General features: G+C 39.7%; 1 protein-coding gene across 4 annotated transcripts in view; it reads left to right on the top strand.

The window, feature by feature from the left end:
- LOC130367095 (neuropeptide Y receptor type 2-like) overlaps nucleotides 1-21,044 on the top strand; it is a 64,792-nt gene extending 43,748 nt beyond the window's left edge. For 2 of the 4 annotated variants that reach the window (XM_056569488.1, XM_056569489.1), the window contains exon 2: nucleotides 19,161-21,044. In XM_056569488.1, the coding sequence (XP_056425463.1) occupies nucleotides 19,174-20,325 (1,152 nt within the window). In that variant the 5' untranslated portion in view covers nucleotides 19,161-19,173 and the 3' untranslated portion in view covers nucleotides 20,326-21,044. The remainder of the gene's footprint in view (nucleotides 1-19,160) is intronic. The other 2 variants (XM_056569487.1, XM_056569486.1) reach the window with 2 other exon arrangements.
- The last annotated feature ends 262 nt before the right edge of the window (nucleotides 21,045-21,306 follow it).

Here is a 21,306-nt window from a genome sequence, read left to right as displayed (position 1 = left end):
TAGACTCCCCCCCCTGTACAGCCCATGCCATCATCCTCATAGTTCAGTAGATCTACCTCCCCACAGCCGTAACATCCGTCCACGCCCAGGGAGATTAGCTACAATACCATGAATTGCATAACTTCTTGATAACAGTTCTCTTCTCCTCTTACTGTTGTCCATGCTTAGTGTGGCACACACAGACACAAAATGGAAATACTAAGTAAACTTCTCTCCTTTTTATCTGCTTTCAGGTGTGATTTTTATATTGTTCACACCTATTACTTGCCCCAGGTGAGTTAAAAGGAGCATCACATGCTTGAAACTATCTTATTTTTCCACAATTTTGAAAGGGTGCCAATAATTTTGTCCAGACCATTTTTGAAGTTTGGTGTGACATTATGTCCAATTTGCTTTTTTCCTCCCTTTTTTGGTTTAGTTCCAATACACACAAAGGAAATAAACATTTGTATAGCAAAACATGTGTTACTGCAATCCTTTTTTCTGTGAGAAATACTTATTTTTCTAGAAAAATTTCAGGGGTGCCAACATTCAGGGCCATGACTGTACCTTGCTGGTTCTCCAGTGCTTGACCCAGACTGACAACTATGCCTCTGTCTTCTGACTTAACACCACCTGGCTGCTTCTGAGATATTCAGCTCTGCTACTAACACCAAGTCAGCTCTACTACATTGGACTTTGTTTGCTGTGCTATATCATCCACAGTGTCAGCTCGCTCCTCCTGCCCGTATCCCCGGTGCTTAGAACCAGGGCATTCTGGCCTGTTAGGCCAGCAGCCACCTAACCGGGACCACTCTTGCCAGAGCAGCCTGGTATTTCCCCTGCGGCTGAAGCCCAGCTTCTGCATCTTGGGATAAAGGGTGAAACCTAGGGGAATATTTAGGCTCTGCTTTCAAATTTAGCCTAAAGCTAAAGCGTTAAGTGACACAGAAGTTTCATACCCATTGGGGCACTACAGACAGTTAGTTACTGGCATTAAAACTAGGTGTAACTGCATGCAAGCAAAGGCTGTGAAGAACCTGACCTTCTGATGGTAGTTTGAATCCTGAAGGCTGTTGCCATAAAAGTGGTACAAGTAACACATTTGGTGTCTACTGGGTGGCTTGTATTAAGCCATCTGTATAAAATTAAGTCATATGTATTAAAAACAGGATAAGCCTTGTTTAAACCTTACTTCTATGCCCCTGTCTCTGGCTGCTTTTTGGCGCTATTTGTCTGGCTCTGTGGAACTAATCTAGATACATAGATAGTTTGTATATAGTAAGACTTTTTAAATTTATAAATTTACATACAGGCTTATGTAAAAACATCAATATCGAAGAGATTAAAACACAAATTAATCTCTGCTACATTGGTTTCTTTCTCTTTTCAGCAGGTAATGGGTTAAGCAGAGCTTGTGTGGAGACCCTTTTTCCATTTCCCCTCCATAATTAAAGATCCCAGTGATAGCTCTAGTTAAACAAAAGCAATCCAAAGCTGGATAGTTATTCCTGTCAATGAAAGTGACCTGTAGTTGAAGTTATTGTAAATCTATCCTGTATAAAATCAGAACAAGATTATTAATATAGAGTAGGCCAAATGCATGATTTATTTGTAATCTAGAACTCCCTCTAGACGTAGGAGATGTCCAAGGAGTAGCATGGGATCCTATACTATGAACTGCTTAAATACAAATTAAATGTTTATGGTTTATACAAACGACAAGGGGCCTGGCAATTGGCGGTAAAGAGGTAACAAACGTATTCTGGGGTACTCCAGTGGAAAACTTTTTTTTTTTTTTTTAAATCAACTGATGCCAGAAAGCATCAGCTGCTGTATGCTCCAGAGGAAGTTGAGTTGTTCTTTTCTGTCTGACCACAGTGCTCTGCTGCCACCTCTGTTCATGTCAGAAACTGTCCAGAGCAGGAGCAAATCCCCATAGCAAACCTATCCTGCTCTGGACAGTTCCTGACATGGACAGATGTGTCAGCAGAGAGCACTGTGGTCAGACAGAAAATAAATTTAAAAAGAAAAGAACTTCCTCTGTAGTATACAGCAGCTGATAAGTACTGGGAGGATTAATATTTTTTATATAGAAGTAATTTTAATGTTTAAAGGGGTACTCCCGTGGAAAACTTTTTTTTTTAAATCAACTGGTGCCAGAAAGTTTAACAGATTTGTAAATTACTTCTATTAAAAAATATTCATCCTTCCAGTACTTTTTATGGGCTATATACTTCAGAAGAAATGCTTTTCTTTTTGGCTTTCTCTGATGTCACGACCACAGTGCTCTCTGCTGACCTCTGCTGTCCATTTTTTTTGGAACTGTCCAGAGCAGGAGAAAATCCACAAACATATCCTGCTCTGGACAGTTCCTAAAATGGACAGCAGAGGTCAGCAGAGAGCACTGTGGTCGTGACATCAGAGAAATCCAAAAAGAAAAGCATTTCCTCTGTAGTATACAACCCATAAAATGTATTGAAAGGATTAAGATTTTTAATAGAAGTAATTTAAAAATCTGTTTAACTTTCTGGCACCAGTTGATTTAAAAAAAAAAAGTTTTCCACGGGAGTACCCCTTTAACTTTCCGGCACCAGTTGATCAAAAAAAATGTTTTCCACCTTTAAAGGAGCCCAAAAGCTTACTTGCCACATAGGTAGACACATTATAATAAATAGCATATTTATGGTAGGCGAGAGGACCGGTTTACAAAATTTGTGTGGGGGTTTAGGAGCTTAAAGATGCACTTTTTACTACAAATGTAAAACATGATAAACGATAGATTCACGCATTGTTACCAGAGTCTATGGGTTTGACTGCGCTAGTAGTAGGCACTGACCATACATCCCGTTTAGAACAGTCCTGTTTTTTATTTTACAAATGTCGATTTTTTTCCTGTTGAGATTTTTGTGCCGCAACAGCGGCTGGTCACCCTTCCTAAATTGGCTATGGTCATGCTGCCAGATCTTAAAGTGGCAGCTGGCGCATTTGACTGGTGACGCCCCTGACATCTCACCATGAGGAAACGAAGCAGGTGGACGAGTGTGAATCTGAACCCTGGGGTGGACCAGGGAGTGGCACTCAACATCTGGACAGTAACTAAACTACCATTTGCATCAGCTTTAGTGCTCCACTGCTCCTCTGCTCTGGGGATTACTGCTATAGCCCAGCTCTGGGGCAGTATAGGGCCGTTTACCTGTAGTAGTACTAAAATGGGGCATATACTAAGTACTTATATGGGGGCCTACAATATATGGGGGCACAGAGGGGTTCTATAACTATGAACGGGAGCAGTATTGGGGCCAACAATAGTTGTAGGCCCCCATGCTGCCCCATATATAATTGTAGGCCCCTATACCAGGGCCCACAGCTATATATGGGGACAATATAGGGGCAAACATTATATGGGGGGCAGTATGCAGGCCTACAACAGTTCCCTGGCTAGTTCTCTGGCTGTATTAAAGTGTACCTGCCTAATGCCACATTATGTATATGTTTGCTGAATTATGATTATGTTTTTGCCCCTAAACAAGATAGATAGATAGATAGATAGATAGATAGATAGATAGATAGATAAATAGATACAGTGGGGATCAAAAGTTTGGGCACCTCAGGAAAAATGTGTATTAATGTGCATAAAGAAGCCAAGGAAAGATGGAAAAATCTCCAAAAGGCATCAAATTACAGATTAGACATTCTTATAATATGTCAACAAAAGTTAGATTTTATTTCCATCATTTACACTTTCAAAATAACACAAAACAAAAAATGGCACCCTGCTGTTCTGTTTGGGCACCCTGCAGAGTTAATATCTTGTACTGCCCCCTTTGCAAAGCTGAGACCTGCCAGTGTCATGGATTGTTCTCAATCATCATCTGGGAAGACCAGGTGATGTCAATCTCAAAGGTTTTAAATGCCCAGACTCATCTGACCTTGCCCCAACAATCAGCACCATGGGTTCTTCTAAGCAGTTGTCTAGAAAACTGAAACTGAAAATAGTTGACGCTCACAAAGCTGGAGAAGGCTATAAGAACAAAATGTTTTCAGATGTCAATATCCTCTGTTCGGAATTTAATTAAGAAATGGCAGTCATCAGGAACAGTGGAAGTTAAAGCAAAATCTGGAGGACCAAGAAAAATATCAGACAGAACAGCTTGCAGGATTGTGAGAAAAACAATTCAAAACCCACGTTTGACTGCACAATCCCTCCAGAAAGATCTGGCAGACACTGGAGTTGTGGTACACTATTCCACTATAAAGAGATACTTGTACAAATATGGTCTTCATGGAAGAGTCATCAGAAGAAAACCTCTTCTAGGTCCTCACCATAAAAATCAGCATTTGAACTTTGCAAATGAACATGTAGGTGTGATATATTCGTGTAGGTGTGATATATAGACCACCTGGCCAAGTCAAAGAAGTAGATGATCTACTAGTTGAAGAAATATCTAAAATGACAATGAAAGGAGAAGTTATCATTATGGGAGACTTCAATCTTCCGGATATAAACTGGAAAACTAAAATAGCTGGTTCTGCCAGGAGTACAGATATTCTAAATTCCCTCCTGGGATTATCTCTACAACAAGTGGTTGAAGAGCCAACCCGGAGGGAGGCCATTTTGGATTTGGTATTCACAAATGGGGATTTGGTATATGATGTTATTGTTGGCGAAAGCTTGGGATCTAGTGATCACCAGTCAGTGTGGTTTAATATAAGAACAGTGAAGGAGCCACACCACACAAAAACAAAAGTTTAAGATTTTAGAAAAACCGACTTTCCAAAAATGAGATTAGTCATAAATGAGTCCCTATCATACTGGAACAAATTACATGGAGTTCAGGAGAAATGGGACTACTTAAAAGACACATTATTGAAGGCAACAGAAAATTGCATTAGACTTGTCAGTAAAAGCAGAAAAAGGAAGAGACTACTGTGGTACTCAGCAGAAGTGGCCAAAATCATAAAAAACTAAAAACTAGCATTTAGTAATTATAAAACAACACAGAGCAATGAAGACAGGGAAATCTACAAGATTAGGCAGAAAGAGGCCAAGCAAGTTATAAGAACTTCTAAAGCGCAGGCAGAAGAAAAACTAGCTCAGTCTGTGAAAAAAGGGGATAAGACATTCTTTAGATATATAAAAGAAAAAAGGAAATTAAAACAAGGAATAACTAAATTAAAAACAAAGGAAGGTATGTAGAAGAGAATAAAGGGCTAGACGACTGCCTTAATGAATACTTCTGTTCAGTTTTTACAGAAGAAAAAGAAGGAAAAGGACCTCCATTAGAGAAGAAAACTAAGGAATCATTTGATGCATGTGTCTTTACAGAGGAAGAGGTTCTACATTTGCTGTCTAAAGTGAAGACAAATAAATCACAAGGGCCTGATGGGATACACCCAAAATTATTAAAAGAGCTTAGTGGTGAGCTAGCAAAAGTGTTAACAAATTTATTTCACCAATCACTGGTAACAGGAGTCGTCCCGGAAGATTGGAAATTAGCGAATGTCGTGCCCATTCACAAGAAAGGTAGTAGGGAGGAATCATGCAACTATAGGCCAGTAAGTCTGACATCAATAGTGGGGAAATTAATGGAAACCCTACTAAAAGATAGGATTGTGGAACATCTAAAATCCCATAGATTGCAAGATGAAAAACAACATGGGTTTACTTCAGGAAGATCATGTCAAACAAATCTTATTGATTTTTTTGATTGGGTGACTAAAATTATCGATGGCGGAGGGGCAGTAGACATTGCATACCTAGATTTTAGTAAGGCTTTTGACACTGTCCCACATAGAAGACTTATCAATAAACTGCAGTAATTGAGCTTGGACTCCCATATTGTTGAGTGGATTAGGCAGTGGCTGAGTGACAGACAACAGAGGGTTGTAGTCAATGGAGTATATTCAGAGCAAGGTCTTGTCACCAGTGGGGACCTCAGGGATCTGTACTGGGACCAATATTGTTTAATATCTTCATTAGTGATATTGCAAAAGGTCTCGATGGTAAGGTATGTCTTTTTGCTGATGACACAAAGATGTGTAACAGGGTTGATGTTCCTGGAGGGATATGCCAAATGGAAAAGGATTTAGGAAAACTAGAAGAATGGTCAGCACTATGGCAACTGAAATTTAATGTGGATAAGTGCAAGATAATGCACCTGGGGCGTAAAACCCCACAGACAGAATATAGAATATTTGACACAGCCCTGACCTCAGTATCTGAGGAAAGGGATTTAGGAGTAATTATTTCAGAAGACTTAAAGGTAGGAAGACAATGTAATAGAGCAACAGGAAACACTAGCAGAATGCTTGGATGTATAGGGAGATGTATAAGCAGTAGAAAGAGAGAAGTGCTCATGCCGCTGTACAGAACACTGGTGAGACCTCACTTGGAGTATTGTGCGCAGTACTGGAGGCCACATCTCCAGAAGGATATAGATAGTCTAGAGAGAGTTCAAAGAAGAGCTACTAAACTAGTACATGGATTTAAGGATAAAACGTACCAGGAAAGGTTAAAGGACCTTAACATGTATAGCTTGGAAGAAAGAAGAGACAGAGGGGATATGATAGAGACTTTTAAATACATACAGGGAATCAACACGGTAAAAGAGGAGAGCATATTTAAAAGAAGGAAAACTACCACAAGAGGACATAGTTTTAAATTAGAGGGGCAAAGGTTTAAAAGTAATATCAGGAAGTATTACTTTACTGAGAGAGTAGTGGATGCATGGAATAGCCTTCCTGCAGAAGTGGCTGCTGCAAATACAGTGAAGGAGTTTAAACATGCATGGGATAAGCATAAGGCTATCCTTCATATAAGATAGGGCCAGGGACTATTGATAGGATAGGATATTGGGCAGACTAGATGGGCCAAATGGTTCTTATCTCCCGACACATTCTATGTTTCTATGTTTCGACAAGCCTGATGCATTTTGGAAACAAGTTCTGTGGACCGATGAGGTTAAAATTGAACTTTTTGGCCGGAATGAGCAAAGGTACGTTTGGGGTAGAAGGGGAACAGAATTTAATGAAAAGAACCTCTGTTCAACTGTTCAGCATGGGGGTGGATCAATCATGCTTTGGGGTTGTATTGCAGCCAGTAGCACAGGGAACATCTCACGAGTAGAAGGAAAAATTGATTCAATAAAATTTCAGCAATTGGATGCTAACTTGATGCCATCTGTGAAAAATGCTGAAGTTAAAGAGAGGATGGCTTCTACAAATGGATAATGATCATAAACACACCTCGAAATCCACGGGGGATTACATTAAGTGGTGTAAACTGAAGGTTTTGCCATGGCCTTCACAATCTCCTGACCTCAACATAACTGAAAATCTATGGATAGACTTTAAAAGAGCAGTGCGTGACAGACAGCCCAGAAATCTCAAAGAACTGGAAGACTTTTGTAAGGAAGAATGGGCAAAGATACCTCAAACAAGAATTGAAAGACTCTTGGCTGGCTACAAAAAGCATTTACAAGCTGTGATACTTGCCAAAGGGGGCAGTACAAGATATTAACTCTGCAGGGTAACCAAACTTTTGCAGATGCCATTTTTTTGTTTTCTGTTATTTTGAAAATGTAAATGATGGAAATTAAATCTAACTTTTGTTGACATATTATAAGAATGTCTAATCTGTAATTTGATGCCTTTTGGAGATTTTTCCATCTTTCCTTGGCTTCTTTATGCACATTAATACAAATTTTTACCTGGGATGCCCAAACTTTTGATCCCCACTGTAGATATAGGATGGATAGATAGATAGATAGATAAATAGATCGATAGATGGAGAGATAGATAATAGATAGATAGGTAAATAGATTGATATGGGATGGATAGATAGATACATAGATAATAGATAGATAAATAGATGGAGAGACAGATGATTTATAAAATAATCAAAAACTTGTCTCAATTTTTTATCCAAAACTGTGTCTAGAAATCCTTTACACATTTCCATAAAACACCTCCATTTGGCCCTCCCCACTCTCTCTAGCACATAAGACTGCAGTATAGTCAATAGTATAATCCTGGTTTTCTCCGTGCCGGTTCCCTAGGTGTGACAGATTGCTTTCATTTCTGAATGTTCAACTCACCCAGAATTTGTAGGTGTAATTTAGAATGTAATTTGTACAGTGCCAGCTCTGCTTAAACAGTAAGATCTCCTCTCATCTAACCTCTTAAAACTTACCGTCTGTAGGATTAGAAAAACATTTCTGTTTTCTTTCATAAACTGTGCCACGAGCCTGCTATGGTAAAGTTTTTTTTTTTTTCATTTTCATACAGTTATTGCTTTTTTAGAATTATTGAGCTTATAATGTGAAAATAAAGTAATAAAAATGTACCTTTTTAGCTGTCCTTTTTTTCTGTTACAGGCTTTATATGTATTTACGTTTGTCATCATTACCTATTATTCCTTTTGATATATGAATTAGGGTAATTGGCCCAGAGCATAGTGCTACAGCACTGATTTTTTTTAGTTAAGGTGTATTTTTTTTCTCCAACAACCAAGAAGTAAAAGTAAAGTCAGCACATAAACCTCCTGAGTGTGTTCTGTAGTCTACAACCTGTCCTCTCAAAAAACCAATATACGCTCCCCGTGGTGCTCAGTCTTGAATCCAAATAATCAAAGAAATCAGATGTCATTCACCTTATGAAGCAGTTAGTCCATGTTATTCAGAAGTCCGGTCCCGGATACAGACAATGGCCAACAAGCCGTTTCATGCTGTGATGCACTTTCTCATGACCTCTGACATTTTCACTTTCCCCACCCTTTATATATGCTACAACTTTATTAATCTCTAATAAAAACACTAATCAAAATCTCTAAAACATTATTAAAATTGCAATAAAATGAATGTTTAATTGCATTGCAATTTTAATAATGTTTTAGAGATTTTGATAGTTAGTGTGCCATAAATATACTATAATGCAGATTTAAGTGTACCGGTCATCAACAAAAACTTTTTCTATAATGTAGATACTACCATTATATGTATATTTATAATATACATTGATTAAAAATTGTGTATATTTTTGGGTGAAAAAATGCTGTCCCTACAGCTATTGTCTGTGTGTCTCTATGATGAGTCCAAATACAGGAAGTGAGAGTAGGAAAAGCAGGGATCTGTGCAGACTCCTGGGTTGTAAGTCATCCTAATGTATGAGCCAGGAGCATGTTATAGAGCCTCAGTGCACACTGTCCTACGTTTTCTTACTACACAGAGCCCTGCTTGTTCATCCACACTTCCTGTATTTGGACTCATCATAGAGACACACAGACAATAGCTGTAGGGACAAAAATATACACATTTTTTAAACAATGTATATTACATATATAAATATAATAGTATTATCTACATTATATAAAAAGTTTTTGTTGACGACAGGTACACTTTAAGGACCTGCAGCTCCCTGTGTACATTTCAAGATGACCTATGGCCAACCTCAAAAAAAATTGATTAAATAACTCAGGGTTTCCTGATCACACACCCTTTTACAGCTTCTTGATACGTTCTCCCGCTCCCAAGATATGTGGGTTTATATTTTGTCTGACAATTAAGTGAATCAGTCAGATAGGCGTAAACTTAAAGGGGTTTTCCAGAAATAGAAAAACAGAGCTAATTTCTTTCAAAAACCGCTCCACAACTGTCCCCAGGTTGTGTCTAGTATTACAACTTGGCTCCATTCACTTCAATGGAACTAAGCTGCAGAACCACACCCAACCTGGAGACAGAAAGGGAGCAGTTTATGAAGAAATTTGCTCTGTTTTTCCATTCCTGGATAACTCCTTAAATTTTAATAACAGGAGTGACTATAAGGTGATGGATGGAATTATACAGTCAGGGGGTGTGAATGTTTTACATTGAGAGGTGTGAATGCCTAATACACACCCCCTGACTGTATAATCCCACCCTGTCACTTCCATTATTAAAATTAAGTTCAAAGCCTTCTGACTGATTCCCTGAATTGTCAGACAAACTATAAACCCTCAAATCTTGGGAATGGGAGGGCATATTAAGAAACTGTAAAAGGTGTTTCAATAGGGTACTCTAAGCTATTGATTGACAGTAAATAAAATGTTGGGTCGTCTGGAGAGCAGAAAATATATTACCTCTTCAGCTCCCCAGCACTCTACTTCCACCCTTGGCATGGCACGGATGTCCAATAGCGGCACATTGTTACACATGTTTTGGTATATTTACATGGTATGGTTAGAAAAAGACACATGTCCATCATGTTCAACCAAGAAGGGGAGGAGATGGATAAAAGAAATGGTTATGAGTGGATAAAGGGGAAACCATAGGCAAGAATTCTATATTTGGACATACTATTAACATTATTATACATTTTTGGTCCCCGACAACCCCTTTAAGATAAGCAGACCCAGTTGAGTAAATAACAGAAGAAAGGGGGACCTAGCCTCCTATAATGTCACCTTCTTTTTCCCCCAGTACAGAAAGGCCCAACATTCTTATTGCTTTTCATGACCCTTAGGTCAATGCTTCTGTGATGTCCCAGTATGGGATATGCTCCTTCATTACTGAACATCCTCAGGGCTCTCCTGCAGTGTTCCCCCAAATTGTGTATAGGTTGAATATTTAGTGTAATGACCTTTGATATGGTCACATGATTGTTAGTCACCTGATAATGGCTGTCACATGTTTAAGTCATATGTTTTGTTACCCAGAGAGCACAAGGTGACAGATGACCTGCAGCTAGCCTATGGGCTCCTTGCTCAGCCCCCCTTTATAAGAGGGGGAGGTACTACAATCGCTCTGAGATCATGAGGTCAAGTCCAGTCCAGACGTCTCAGAGCCAGTGTCCAGCACATCTGGAGGCTTCAAGCCTAAATTGCAGACACAAGTCAGTAAGTCAAGTCATCTTTGTCTGCTGTCACTATCTTCAGTCAAGTCAAGTCAGTTATAGTCAGTGTGGCTGTGCTAGAGTCTGTGAAGTCACTACTTCCTGTACTTATTAGCTGCTGAATACTACAGTGAAAATAATTTTCGGTTTGAAACACAGAGCTGTCTGCTGACATCATGAGCACAGTGCTCTCTGCTCCATCAATTTTAGGAACTGTCCAGGGTAAAAGGAAATCCCCATAGCAAACATATTTTGTTCTGGACACTTCATAAAATGGACAGAGATGTTATATATATATATATATATATATATATATATATATATTATATAGATATAAGTACAGGAAGGATTAAGATTTTTTAATAGAAGTAATTTACAAATCTAAAACCACTGGAGGAGGAGAGAGCACACCGTGCAGCTGAACATGCAGATATACGATACCGCTGGTGTACACTGGCAGCCTCCGGACCCGATAAGTTACAAAGCAGCACCTGCGGGGTGCACACACTAGATAAAGTATCCAATAATACAATGAAAAAGAGGTAGCGTGCACTCACCGCGGGTAAACATCTGCAGGCCCAAGGTCCGGGATCACCACGGCATAGACGGAGACGGTAAGGGGCGCTCAGAGGCTACGCCGGCTGTTTCGGACGTAGGAACGTCCTTCTTCCGGCCTCCAGGAGGCTGGAAGAAGGACGTTCCTACGTCCGAAACAGCCGGCGTAGCCTCTGAGCGCCCCTTACCGTCTCCGTCTATGCCGTGGTGATCCCGGAACTTGGGCCTGCAGCTGTTTACCCACGGTGAGTGCACGCTACCTCTTTTTCATTGTATAATTTACAAATCTGTTTAACTTTCTGGCACCAGTTGATGAAAAAAAAAAAAAGTTTTTCACCGGCATACCCCTATAACGAAGTAGTGACGGTCCCTGGGACCTAGCACACCCAAGTACAATCTATCTACGGACATCTCAGGAATCCATTGTTTAGAAGCTAAAGTTACTCATATATGTCCAATTCTACTTTCCATCCCTCCCCCAACCATTCTTTTTTTGTTTGTTTTTTTTCTCATCCACCAATCTTTGTTTAATTTTTACATTTTCACAGTTTTTTTTACCCATCTTTATTTTATTTTTACATTTTCACAATTTTTTTTTACTCATCTTTATTTTATTTTTACATCTTATTTCTATTTTTACATTTTTTCTCAATTTCTCTTAATTTTATCGCACATATCCTTTTCACATCCATTCCAATATCCTTTTCCTTCCTTTCCTTTTCTCCTTTTCTCTCTGGATCCAGCCATTATGTTACATCCCATTCCCATGTTTCCTTCCATTTTTTCCGAATCACCATAGAACGCATCATCACCATGGGACTATATAAAGTACATTATCCCCATTCATCCACCATTATTATCCTGCTACTGAAGAAAAGGCCCGCGGCCTTGAAACGCGTCTAGCGTCATTAGCTATTCACCCTTACCTCTCTACCAACTGGAGAACCCCTTTTGCACACTTGGAACAGCTGGATGCCCCTTATTTCGGGACCACCGCTGCACGCGCGCTCCTAGCACATCACCGACACGAGGACGCCGGTATCCCCTCCCGTACCAGCTCAGGACTCATCCTTATCTCTACACCATTCACCACGGCGATCACCTACCCTAAGGCCGGACACTGTCCCATGCCAGCCGTGCACCACTGAACACACTTGGAGACCGAGACCCTGCAGCACCATGCAGATGGGTATCAACTGGTTGAACTTGATGGACATATGTCTTTTTTCGACCGTACTAACTATGTAACTAACTATGTAACTATGTAACTATAAGTGCTGGATGCCTCCGTGCCAGCCTGGACTTCGGATTCTCCTACACCCCAACGGTCGGTGAGTGGTGCCGTGCACCAACCCTGCTTCATCCTATGCCAATAACGTACATGATAAGAATGGAGTTTGTGCCTGATACAATACCTCTACCTCAGCATCCTAATTGTTAAACTGTTGCACTGCGCTACCAATGAATCTTTAATTTCTCTACTGTGCACCAACGAAATATGACTGCTGAACATTTCTATATTATTTGAATTATGCACCAACGAACTATTATAACATCTAGCGCAACCCATTTTATTCTATTTTATAACATCCAGCCGTTTTCTTCTCAGTTGGTATACCCATTCCAGACTGTTTTTACATATATTTTATATTATTATACTATTGTGTATTTACCATTGTAACCCCTCCGGCTGATACAAGGACCCTGCTAAGGCGACAGGAGGTTCACTTAATTTTACCGTAATTCTATTTTTTGCATCAAATAATAAATTGTCTTCATCTGGATTCCACTTCCTCTCATCTTTTCCTTCTCCCAATGTACCTATGTAACTTTATTTCCATTACTAAGGGGTTAACACCATCTACCTCTGGGCAACACCATCTGCCCCTACACCTCACATCGCACCCCGACACCAAACTTCTAACTCTGTATTGGCTGCAGAGGAGTTTTGCTAGTTTTCTTCGTAGGCGTAGGACTAACCAGGGCTGGCTTCTCTCTCTCCATAGGAGTTGCATGGTCTGTCTTTATGGTATGTGTTCTTTTAGGCAGACCTGAAGTAGTTAAAGTGTCTTTTTTATATTATTTATTAACACCAAAGAAATAAAGCCACATAGTAACCATAGGTGCAAAAAACATATAATATCTTTATTAAAGGGGTTATCCAGGGAAAAACTTTTTTTATATATATATATATATCAACTGGCTCCAGAAAGTTAAACAGATTTGTAAATTACTTCTATTAAAAAACCTTAATCCTTTCAGTACTTATGAGCTTCTGAAGTTAAGGTTGTTCTTTTCTGTCCAAGTGCTCTCTGATGACACGTGTCTCGGGAACCGCCCAGTTTAGAAGAGGTTTGCTATGGGGATTTGCTTCTAAACTGGGTGGTTCCCGAGACTCGTGTCATCAGAGAGCACTTAGACACAAAAGAACAACCTTAACTTCAGAAGCTCATAAGTACTGAAAGGATTAAGATTTTTTAATAGAAGTAATTTACAAATCTTCAAAAGAAGAGTGTAATGTCCGGCACTGCTGCTGATATTCTCACGGGCTTGGACTATGGGACGTGTAGGAGTGTTCCCCGAAGTGTTGGTGGTGCTCTGACTGTTAGTAGCAAATCACGAATCTTGAAGCAAAGAGGAATAGTAGAAAAAGTCGGCAGACTCACCATAAACTTCTTTTCCAGGGTAATTTCTTTATTGCATACTCACATATAAAAAAGTTGATACAAAAGGAGGGAGAGAAGGATCACAGTGGGGGGTATTCACTGTCTGGCGACAGAATCTGTTTCGCTCGGTGCTCGAGCTTCTTCTGGCCAGAAGAAGCTCGAGCACCGAGCGAAACAGATTCTGTCGCCAGACAGTGAATACCCCCCACTGTGATCCTTCTCTCCCTCCTTTTGTATCAACTTTTTTATATGTGAGTATGCAATAAAGAAATTACCCTGGAAAAGAAGTTTATGGTGAGTCTGCCGACTTTTTCTACTATTCCTCTTTGCTTCATAATTTACAAATCTGTTTAACTTTCTGGAGCCAGTTTAAAAAAAAGTTTTTCCTGGATAACCCCTTTAACCCCTTAAGGACTCAGCCCATTTTGGCCTTAAGGACTCAGACAATTTAATTTTTACGTTTTCATTTTTTCCTCCTCGCCTTCTAAAAATCATAACTCTTTTATATTTTCATCCACAGACTAGTATGAGGGCTTGTTTTTTGCGCGACCAGTTGTCCTTTGTAATTACATCACTCATTATATCATAAAATGTATGGCGCAACCAAAAAACACTATTTTTGTGGGGAAATTAAAACGAAAAACGCAATTTTGCTAATTTTGGAAGGTTTCGTTTTCACGCCGTACAATTTTTGGTAAAAATTACATGTGTTCTTTATTCTGAGGATCAATACGATTAAAATGATACCCATTATTACGTACTTTTATATTATTGTTGCGCTTAAAAAAAATCACAAACTTTTTAACCAAATTAGTACGTTTATAATCCCTTTATTTTGATGACCTCTAACTTTTTTATTTTTTCGTATAAGCGGCAGTATGGGGGCTCATTTTTTGCGCCATGATCTTTACTTTTTTTTGATAACACATTTGCATTTAAAAAACTTTTAATACATTTTTTATAATTTTTTTTTAATAAAATGTATTAAAAAAGTAGGAATTTTGGACTTTTTTTTTTTTCGTTCACGCCGTTCACTGTACGGGATCATTAACATTTTATTTTAATAGTTCGGACATTTACGCATGCGGCGATACCAAATATGTCTATAAAAAAAAAATTTACGCTTTTTGGGGCTAAAATAGGAAAAAACGGATGTTTTACTTTTTATTGGGGGAGGGGATTTTTCACTTTTTTTTTCCTTTTACATTTTTTTACATTTTTTTTTACACTTGAATAGTCCCCATAGGGGACTATTCATAGCAATACCATGATTGCTAATACTGATCTGTTCTATGTATAGGACATAGAACAGATCAGTGTTTTCGGTCATCTCCTGCTCTGGTCTGCTCGATCACAGACCAGAGCAGGAGACGCCGGGAGCCGGACGGAGGAAGGAGAGGGGACCTCCGTGCGGCGTTATGAATGATCGGATCCCCGCAGCAGCGCTGCGGGCGATCCGATCATTCATTCAAATCGCGCACTGACGCAGATGCCGGGATCTGTATTGATCCCGGCACCTGAGGGGTTAATGGCGGACGCCCGCGAGATCACGGGCATCGGCCATTGCCGGCGGGTCCCTGGCTGCGATCAGCAGCCGGGATCAGCCGCGCATGACACGGGCATCGCTCCAATGCCCGCGGTTATGCACAGGACGTAAATGTACGTCCTGGTGCATTAAGTACCACCTCACCAGGACGTACATTTACGTCCTGCGTCCTTAAGGGGTTAAGTATCATAAAATCGGACATACAATATTAAAATCTGAGCTAGGCAATGCAGATATCAGACAAAGAGAAGGTGAGGAAGATACTCAGAAGAAAAGCTTGCATATATCATAAAGAATTCATAATAAAACTAGGGGAATAATGCATATGATACAAGGAGGCTGCATAAAGCAAGCAGCAATGGGTGGACATATACAATCCCAATGAACAATACATTGGCCCTCATTTACTTAGAAAATCGGGTTGTAAGTCTATGTTGCTTTCTTACCCGACTGCTTTTTTCCCCTGGTATTTATTATTATGTCGCATCCTGTTTGTCGCACGTGGGTTTTGTTGGTTTTGGTTTCCAACTCCTCTGAGTTGTCGGGAAAAAATCCACAACAATTCAACAAATTCGGGTTGGAAACCTTAATAAATACGTGGGAAAGCTCAGAAATGTCTGGTTACACCCCTTTTTTTGGGTTTGGGAGAATCCACATCGGGTCCGTCGGGAAAAAATGTTGCATCGTGTCGCAGACTGGCGCACGATGTCTGCGACATGTAGCAGACAAAGATGCGCCAAAAAAACCCGACAAAACAAGTCGGGTTTAGAATAGTAAATGAGGGCCACAGTGTAAAAGAGTAGGCTGATTGTGTATCCTGTAAGGAGATCTCTCACCTCGGCCCCAAACGCACGTTTTCACCCTGTTTGCTTCGTCAGGGGGCGTATAATAAGGGGTGGATAGGGAGGGTATATGTATACATCAGTGACCAATCGCATACTCCACATTCATTATTGACGTCCAAAGCATCCAATCATACAGTACATACCCCCAAGTCATGAGTACATTTGTGACATACGTGAACAAGGGTGAAACGTGAACTTACCCACCACCACCAAACCAGATGAAAAGTGTAGCATGCTGAAAGGTGTCACAACTCTGAAAAAGAAAAAATATTAAGTGACATTATATATATTTAATATACAGGGTGGGCCATTTATATGGATACACCTTAATAAAATTAGTTGGTGAAATTAACTTCCTGTTTGTGGCACATTAGTATATGTGAGGGGGGAAACTTTTCAAGATGGGTGGTGACCATGGCGGCCATTTTGAAGTCTGCTATTTTGAATCCAACTTTTGTTTTTTCAATAGGAAGAGGGTCATGTGACATCATACTTATTGGGAATTTCACAAGAAAAACAATGATGTGCTTGGTTTTAATGTAACTTTATTCTTTCAGGAGTTATTTACAAGTTTCTGACCACTTATAAAATGTGTTCAATGTGCTGCCCATTGTGTTGGATTGTCAATGCAACCCTCTTCTCCCACTCTTCATACACTGATAGCAACACCGCAGGAGAAATGCTAGCACAGGCTTCCAGTATCCATAGTTTCAGGTTCTGCAGAATGGGCAAAACAAAAATTGGAACAGGACCCTCAGTTTACGCAGAAGATTTTGTTCGGTGATGAGGCAAACTTTTATGTGAATGGTGAAGTTAACAAACAAAACCACCGCTATTGGTTTTACACTAACCCACATTGGATAGATCCCTCCAAGACTGTTGGAACACAAGGTATATGGGGTACAAAGATAGTGGGGCCATTCTTCATCAATGGAAACCTCAAGGCCACTGGATATATGAAATTGCTACATGATTATGTGTTTCCCTCTTTATGCACTGAAGCTGGCACGCTCCCTGAGTTTTTCCAGCAAGATGGTGCCCCACCACGTTATGGGTGTCAGGTCTGAGCATTCCTAGATGACCAGTTTCCTGGAAAGTGGATTGGTCGTCGTGGGCCAGTTGAATGGCCCCCAAGGTCTCCCGATCTGACCCCTTAGACTTTTATCTTTGGGGTCATCTGAAGGCAATTGTTTATGCTGTGAAGATAAGAGATGTGCAGCACCTGTAACAACGGATACTGGAAGCCTGTGCTAGCATTTCTCCTGCGGTGTTGCTATCAGTGTGTGAAGAGTGGGAGAAGAGGGTTGCATTGACAATCCAACACAATAGGCAGCACATTGAACACATTTTATAAGTGTTCAGAAACTTGTAAATAACTCATGAAAGAATAAATTTACGTTAAAACCAAGCACATCATTGTTTTTCTTGTGAAATTCCCAATAGGTCTGATGTGTCACATGACCCTCTTCCTATTGAAAAAACAAAAGTTGTATTCAAAATGGCTGACTTCAAAATGGCCGCCATGGTCACCACCCATCTTGAAAAGTTTCCCCCCTCACATATACTAATGTGCCACAAACAGGAAGTTAATATCACCAACCATTCCCATTTTACTAAGGTGTATCAATATAAATGACCCACCCTGTATATTAGTGAAATAAGTTAGAATGAGTGAAATAGTGTAAATGGTGCTTGTGCTGCTAAACATATGGAATGTGTTGGTGTACCAACAAATAGTTTAAATAGTGCATACACTGTTGTATGCAAATAAAGTGTGAGTGGTCATGGTATACTGTAAGAACTAAATATAGTTAGAGTGATTGTAGAGTGTAAATGGATTCCATGGGTATGGAAGCATGGTATATGTCTGTATAGAGTATATAATGGTATGTAAAATGCATAATAAAAAATACTCTACATGGTGAAAGTTCACGTTTGACCCTTGTTCACGTATGTCACCCCATTCACTATTTTTTGCATGTGGTCTCTTTATTTCTTGTCCACCTGGGTCTGTATCTATGATTTTTACATCTAAGTTGGTGCACCGTGGGTTAATTCCTCCATTCTTTATTTGTTTACTATTTCCTCCTGTCTATGTTCAGCGGGCCGGTCACCTGCATGCGCCCCCCCCCCTTCCATGTCCAACTTAGAGCTCGGGCTCCATTCCATCCCACGGGGCGGCTCTCTATGACATGCGCCATCACGTGTTGCGCTGCGCGCCCGTAATGACCCGGCATCTCGCGAGATTCAGCGAGGTTAGGCGGTTGCACACCTCTCCGTATGACCTCATTACTATGCGCATAGGCGCCGTTCTGTGACAAAACCCAACATATTTACTAAGGTTTCCACATATAATGTGGTGGATTTGAGCTGAGGAAAACCAGACAAATCAGAGCATGTGTAAAAAAACGCAAAATGTAGGGAATCCTTAGTAAATACCATAGAAAATAAATTGTAGGGAATTAAAACTCACAAAGAAATCTACACTCCACTCTTAGTAAATAAGGGCCATTGTATGTTTTTTTTTTTGCACCTATGGTTACTATGTGGCCTTCTTTCTTTGGTGTTAATTGATGAGGTGGCCATTGGTTACATTCAATATAGCCTTCTCTTCTTTTTTGTGACTGTCTTTTTTTATATGTTAAATAAGTTATATTACTGTCAACAATATAGTGATCACCTGTTTATTTTCTTTTGTAGGTAAAATCAATGTATGTTCTTGGTACAAATGAGAACGTTAAAGCAAAGCAATATGACGGAAGAACTTAAATTGAGAGAATGGCATTCGAAGAGCACAGTTTCCCCGATCCACTATTTCCATGGTTCCAGTTTCATGGCAGACAGCACCAATCTTATCTGGGTTCAGGTGATCCTCATCACAGCATATTCTTTAATTATTCTACTTGGACTTGTCGGCAACTCTCTAGTTATCTACATGATTCTAAAATACAAAAACATGAGGACAGTAACAAACTTTTTCATAGCCAACTTAGCTGTCGCAGATCTTATGGTGGACAGTCTTTGCCTGCCTTTTACCCTGGTCTATACACTGATGGACGAGTGGAAATTTGGATCAGTACTTTGCCATTTGTTCCCTTATGCACAAGCCATGAGTGTCAATGTCTCGACACTGACTCTTGTTGTCATTGCTTTGGATAGATACTGGTGTATCGTATTTCACTTGAGCAGTCGAATCTCCAAAAAGTTTAGCCTCTTAATTGTCACTGTTACGTGGGTGGCAGCTTCCATTTTTGCGATTCCTTTAGCTATTTTTCGAGAGTATAGGTTTGAGGACTTACCAGCCCTGAAACTTAAAATCGCTGTTTGTGCTGAGAAATGGCCTTCAAACAACAGCAGGGATGCAGCCATCTACAGCATCTCTATGCTTATTCTACAGTATGTCCTTCCTCTCATTGTAATATGCTATGCTTATATCAGAATATGGTTGAAGCTAAAGAACCACATAAGTCCAACACCCAGAAATGACACCCAACAACGAAGAAAAAATACAACTAAGATGCTGGTGATGATGGTTGTTGTGTTTGCAGTTTGTTGGCTTCCTTTTCATGTCTTCCAGTTGGCCATTGACTTGGATTGGGTACTCGTATTCCAAGAGTATAAGCTCCTTTATTCCATCTTTCATGTTGTTGCCATGTGTTCTACCTTTGCCAACCCTCTCCTCTATGGCTGGATGAATAAGAATTACAGAAATGGATTTCTTTTGGTTTTTGGCTGCAAGAACAAACTGCAAAACAGCCAACCAGATGGCTCCCTCCGGGGCCATTCTTACACTTTCCGTGCCACCACGTATCATGGTAGTTTTCGAAATGCTGCAGAAAATGGACATCCTCCAGCCCATGTGTAAATTCTGAGTTGTTCTTATAATCTCCTTCAATAGCCAGTTGGTTGTCACTGTACAGTATTTCATATATATATATATATATATATATATATATATATATATATATATAGCATCAATGCTAGAACCCATTGGAGAGCAAGGTTCAATGGCTAACACAACTTTAAGGTACAAAACTCCAAAGGTGGTTTATTGTACATACAACCAAGTAAATATGTCAATATGGGGACCAGATATCTATAACTTACAACTAAAATCTCTTTAATTTATTATCACATTAAATCCATCAGATTATTGTAACCAAATTATATCAAGCAAAGGCTACAGTATTATTTTATTTGAATTATTTGTGTACAGAAAATGTATATTTTTCAAATATTTGGATGACCTTTAATAGAGAACTATTGGTTGCTTTATTATCACCAACAAGAGGTGATTGCTTTTATATATTAACTATACATTGCTACTGTATTTCCGTTATGTGTGAGCATTAAAATTGTGGTCTCTAAAGCTTTTGACTTTGCTAAATAAACTTACATACAGAGTCATAGGAACAACCATGAAAAACGCAATACAGTTGTCTCTGCTTTATACATGGCAAAGGGCTATTCATTGTCAAGAACAGAGGCAATTTAAATAATGAAGTTAATTTTGTAATCCTCCCCCTAGTTCCCAGCTTTAGCAAAATACTCCCAAAAGCAGAGGCCTAGCCATAAGGGGTGAAGAGATAGTAGTCGTACGTATCACCTGTGCCCCAGTGCCTCTAAAGCATTAAGTCATTAACAACAACTTCTGACATGTTGTCCAGATATGTCAAATGGAGAGGTTGCACTTGGACTCAGTCCTACGACCCGCCGTGATTGTAAGTTATAAGATGGTAAGGACCAGGCAGCGTGCTCCGCTTCACAAATCCGATCTTTTCACTTCACAAGCTTATGCAGGGAAAAGGTTGGGTTTGAATGACGGCCAGAGAGAGGCGCAGGCTGA

This window comes from Hyla sarda, chromosome 4 (genome assembly GCF_029499605.1).
Source record: "Hyla sarda isolate aHylSar1 chromosome 4, aHylSar1.hap1, whole genome shotgun sequence".
NCBI lineage: Eukaryota > Metazoa > Chordata > Amphibia > Anura > Hylidae > Hyla > Hyla sarda.
Note: the sequence above shows the minus strand (reverse complement) of the source record. Positions and strands in the feature narration are given on the sequence as shown.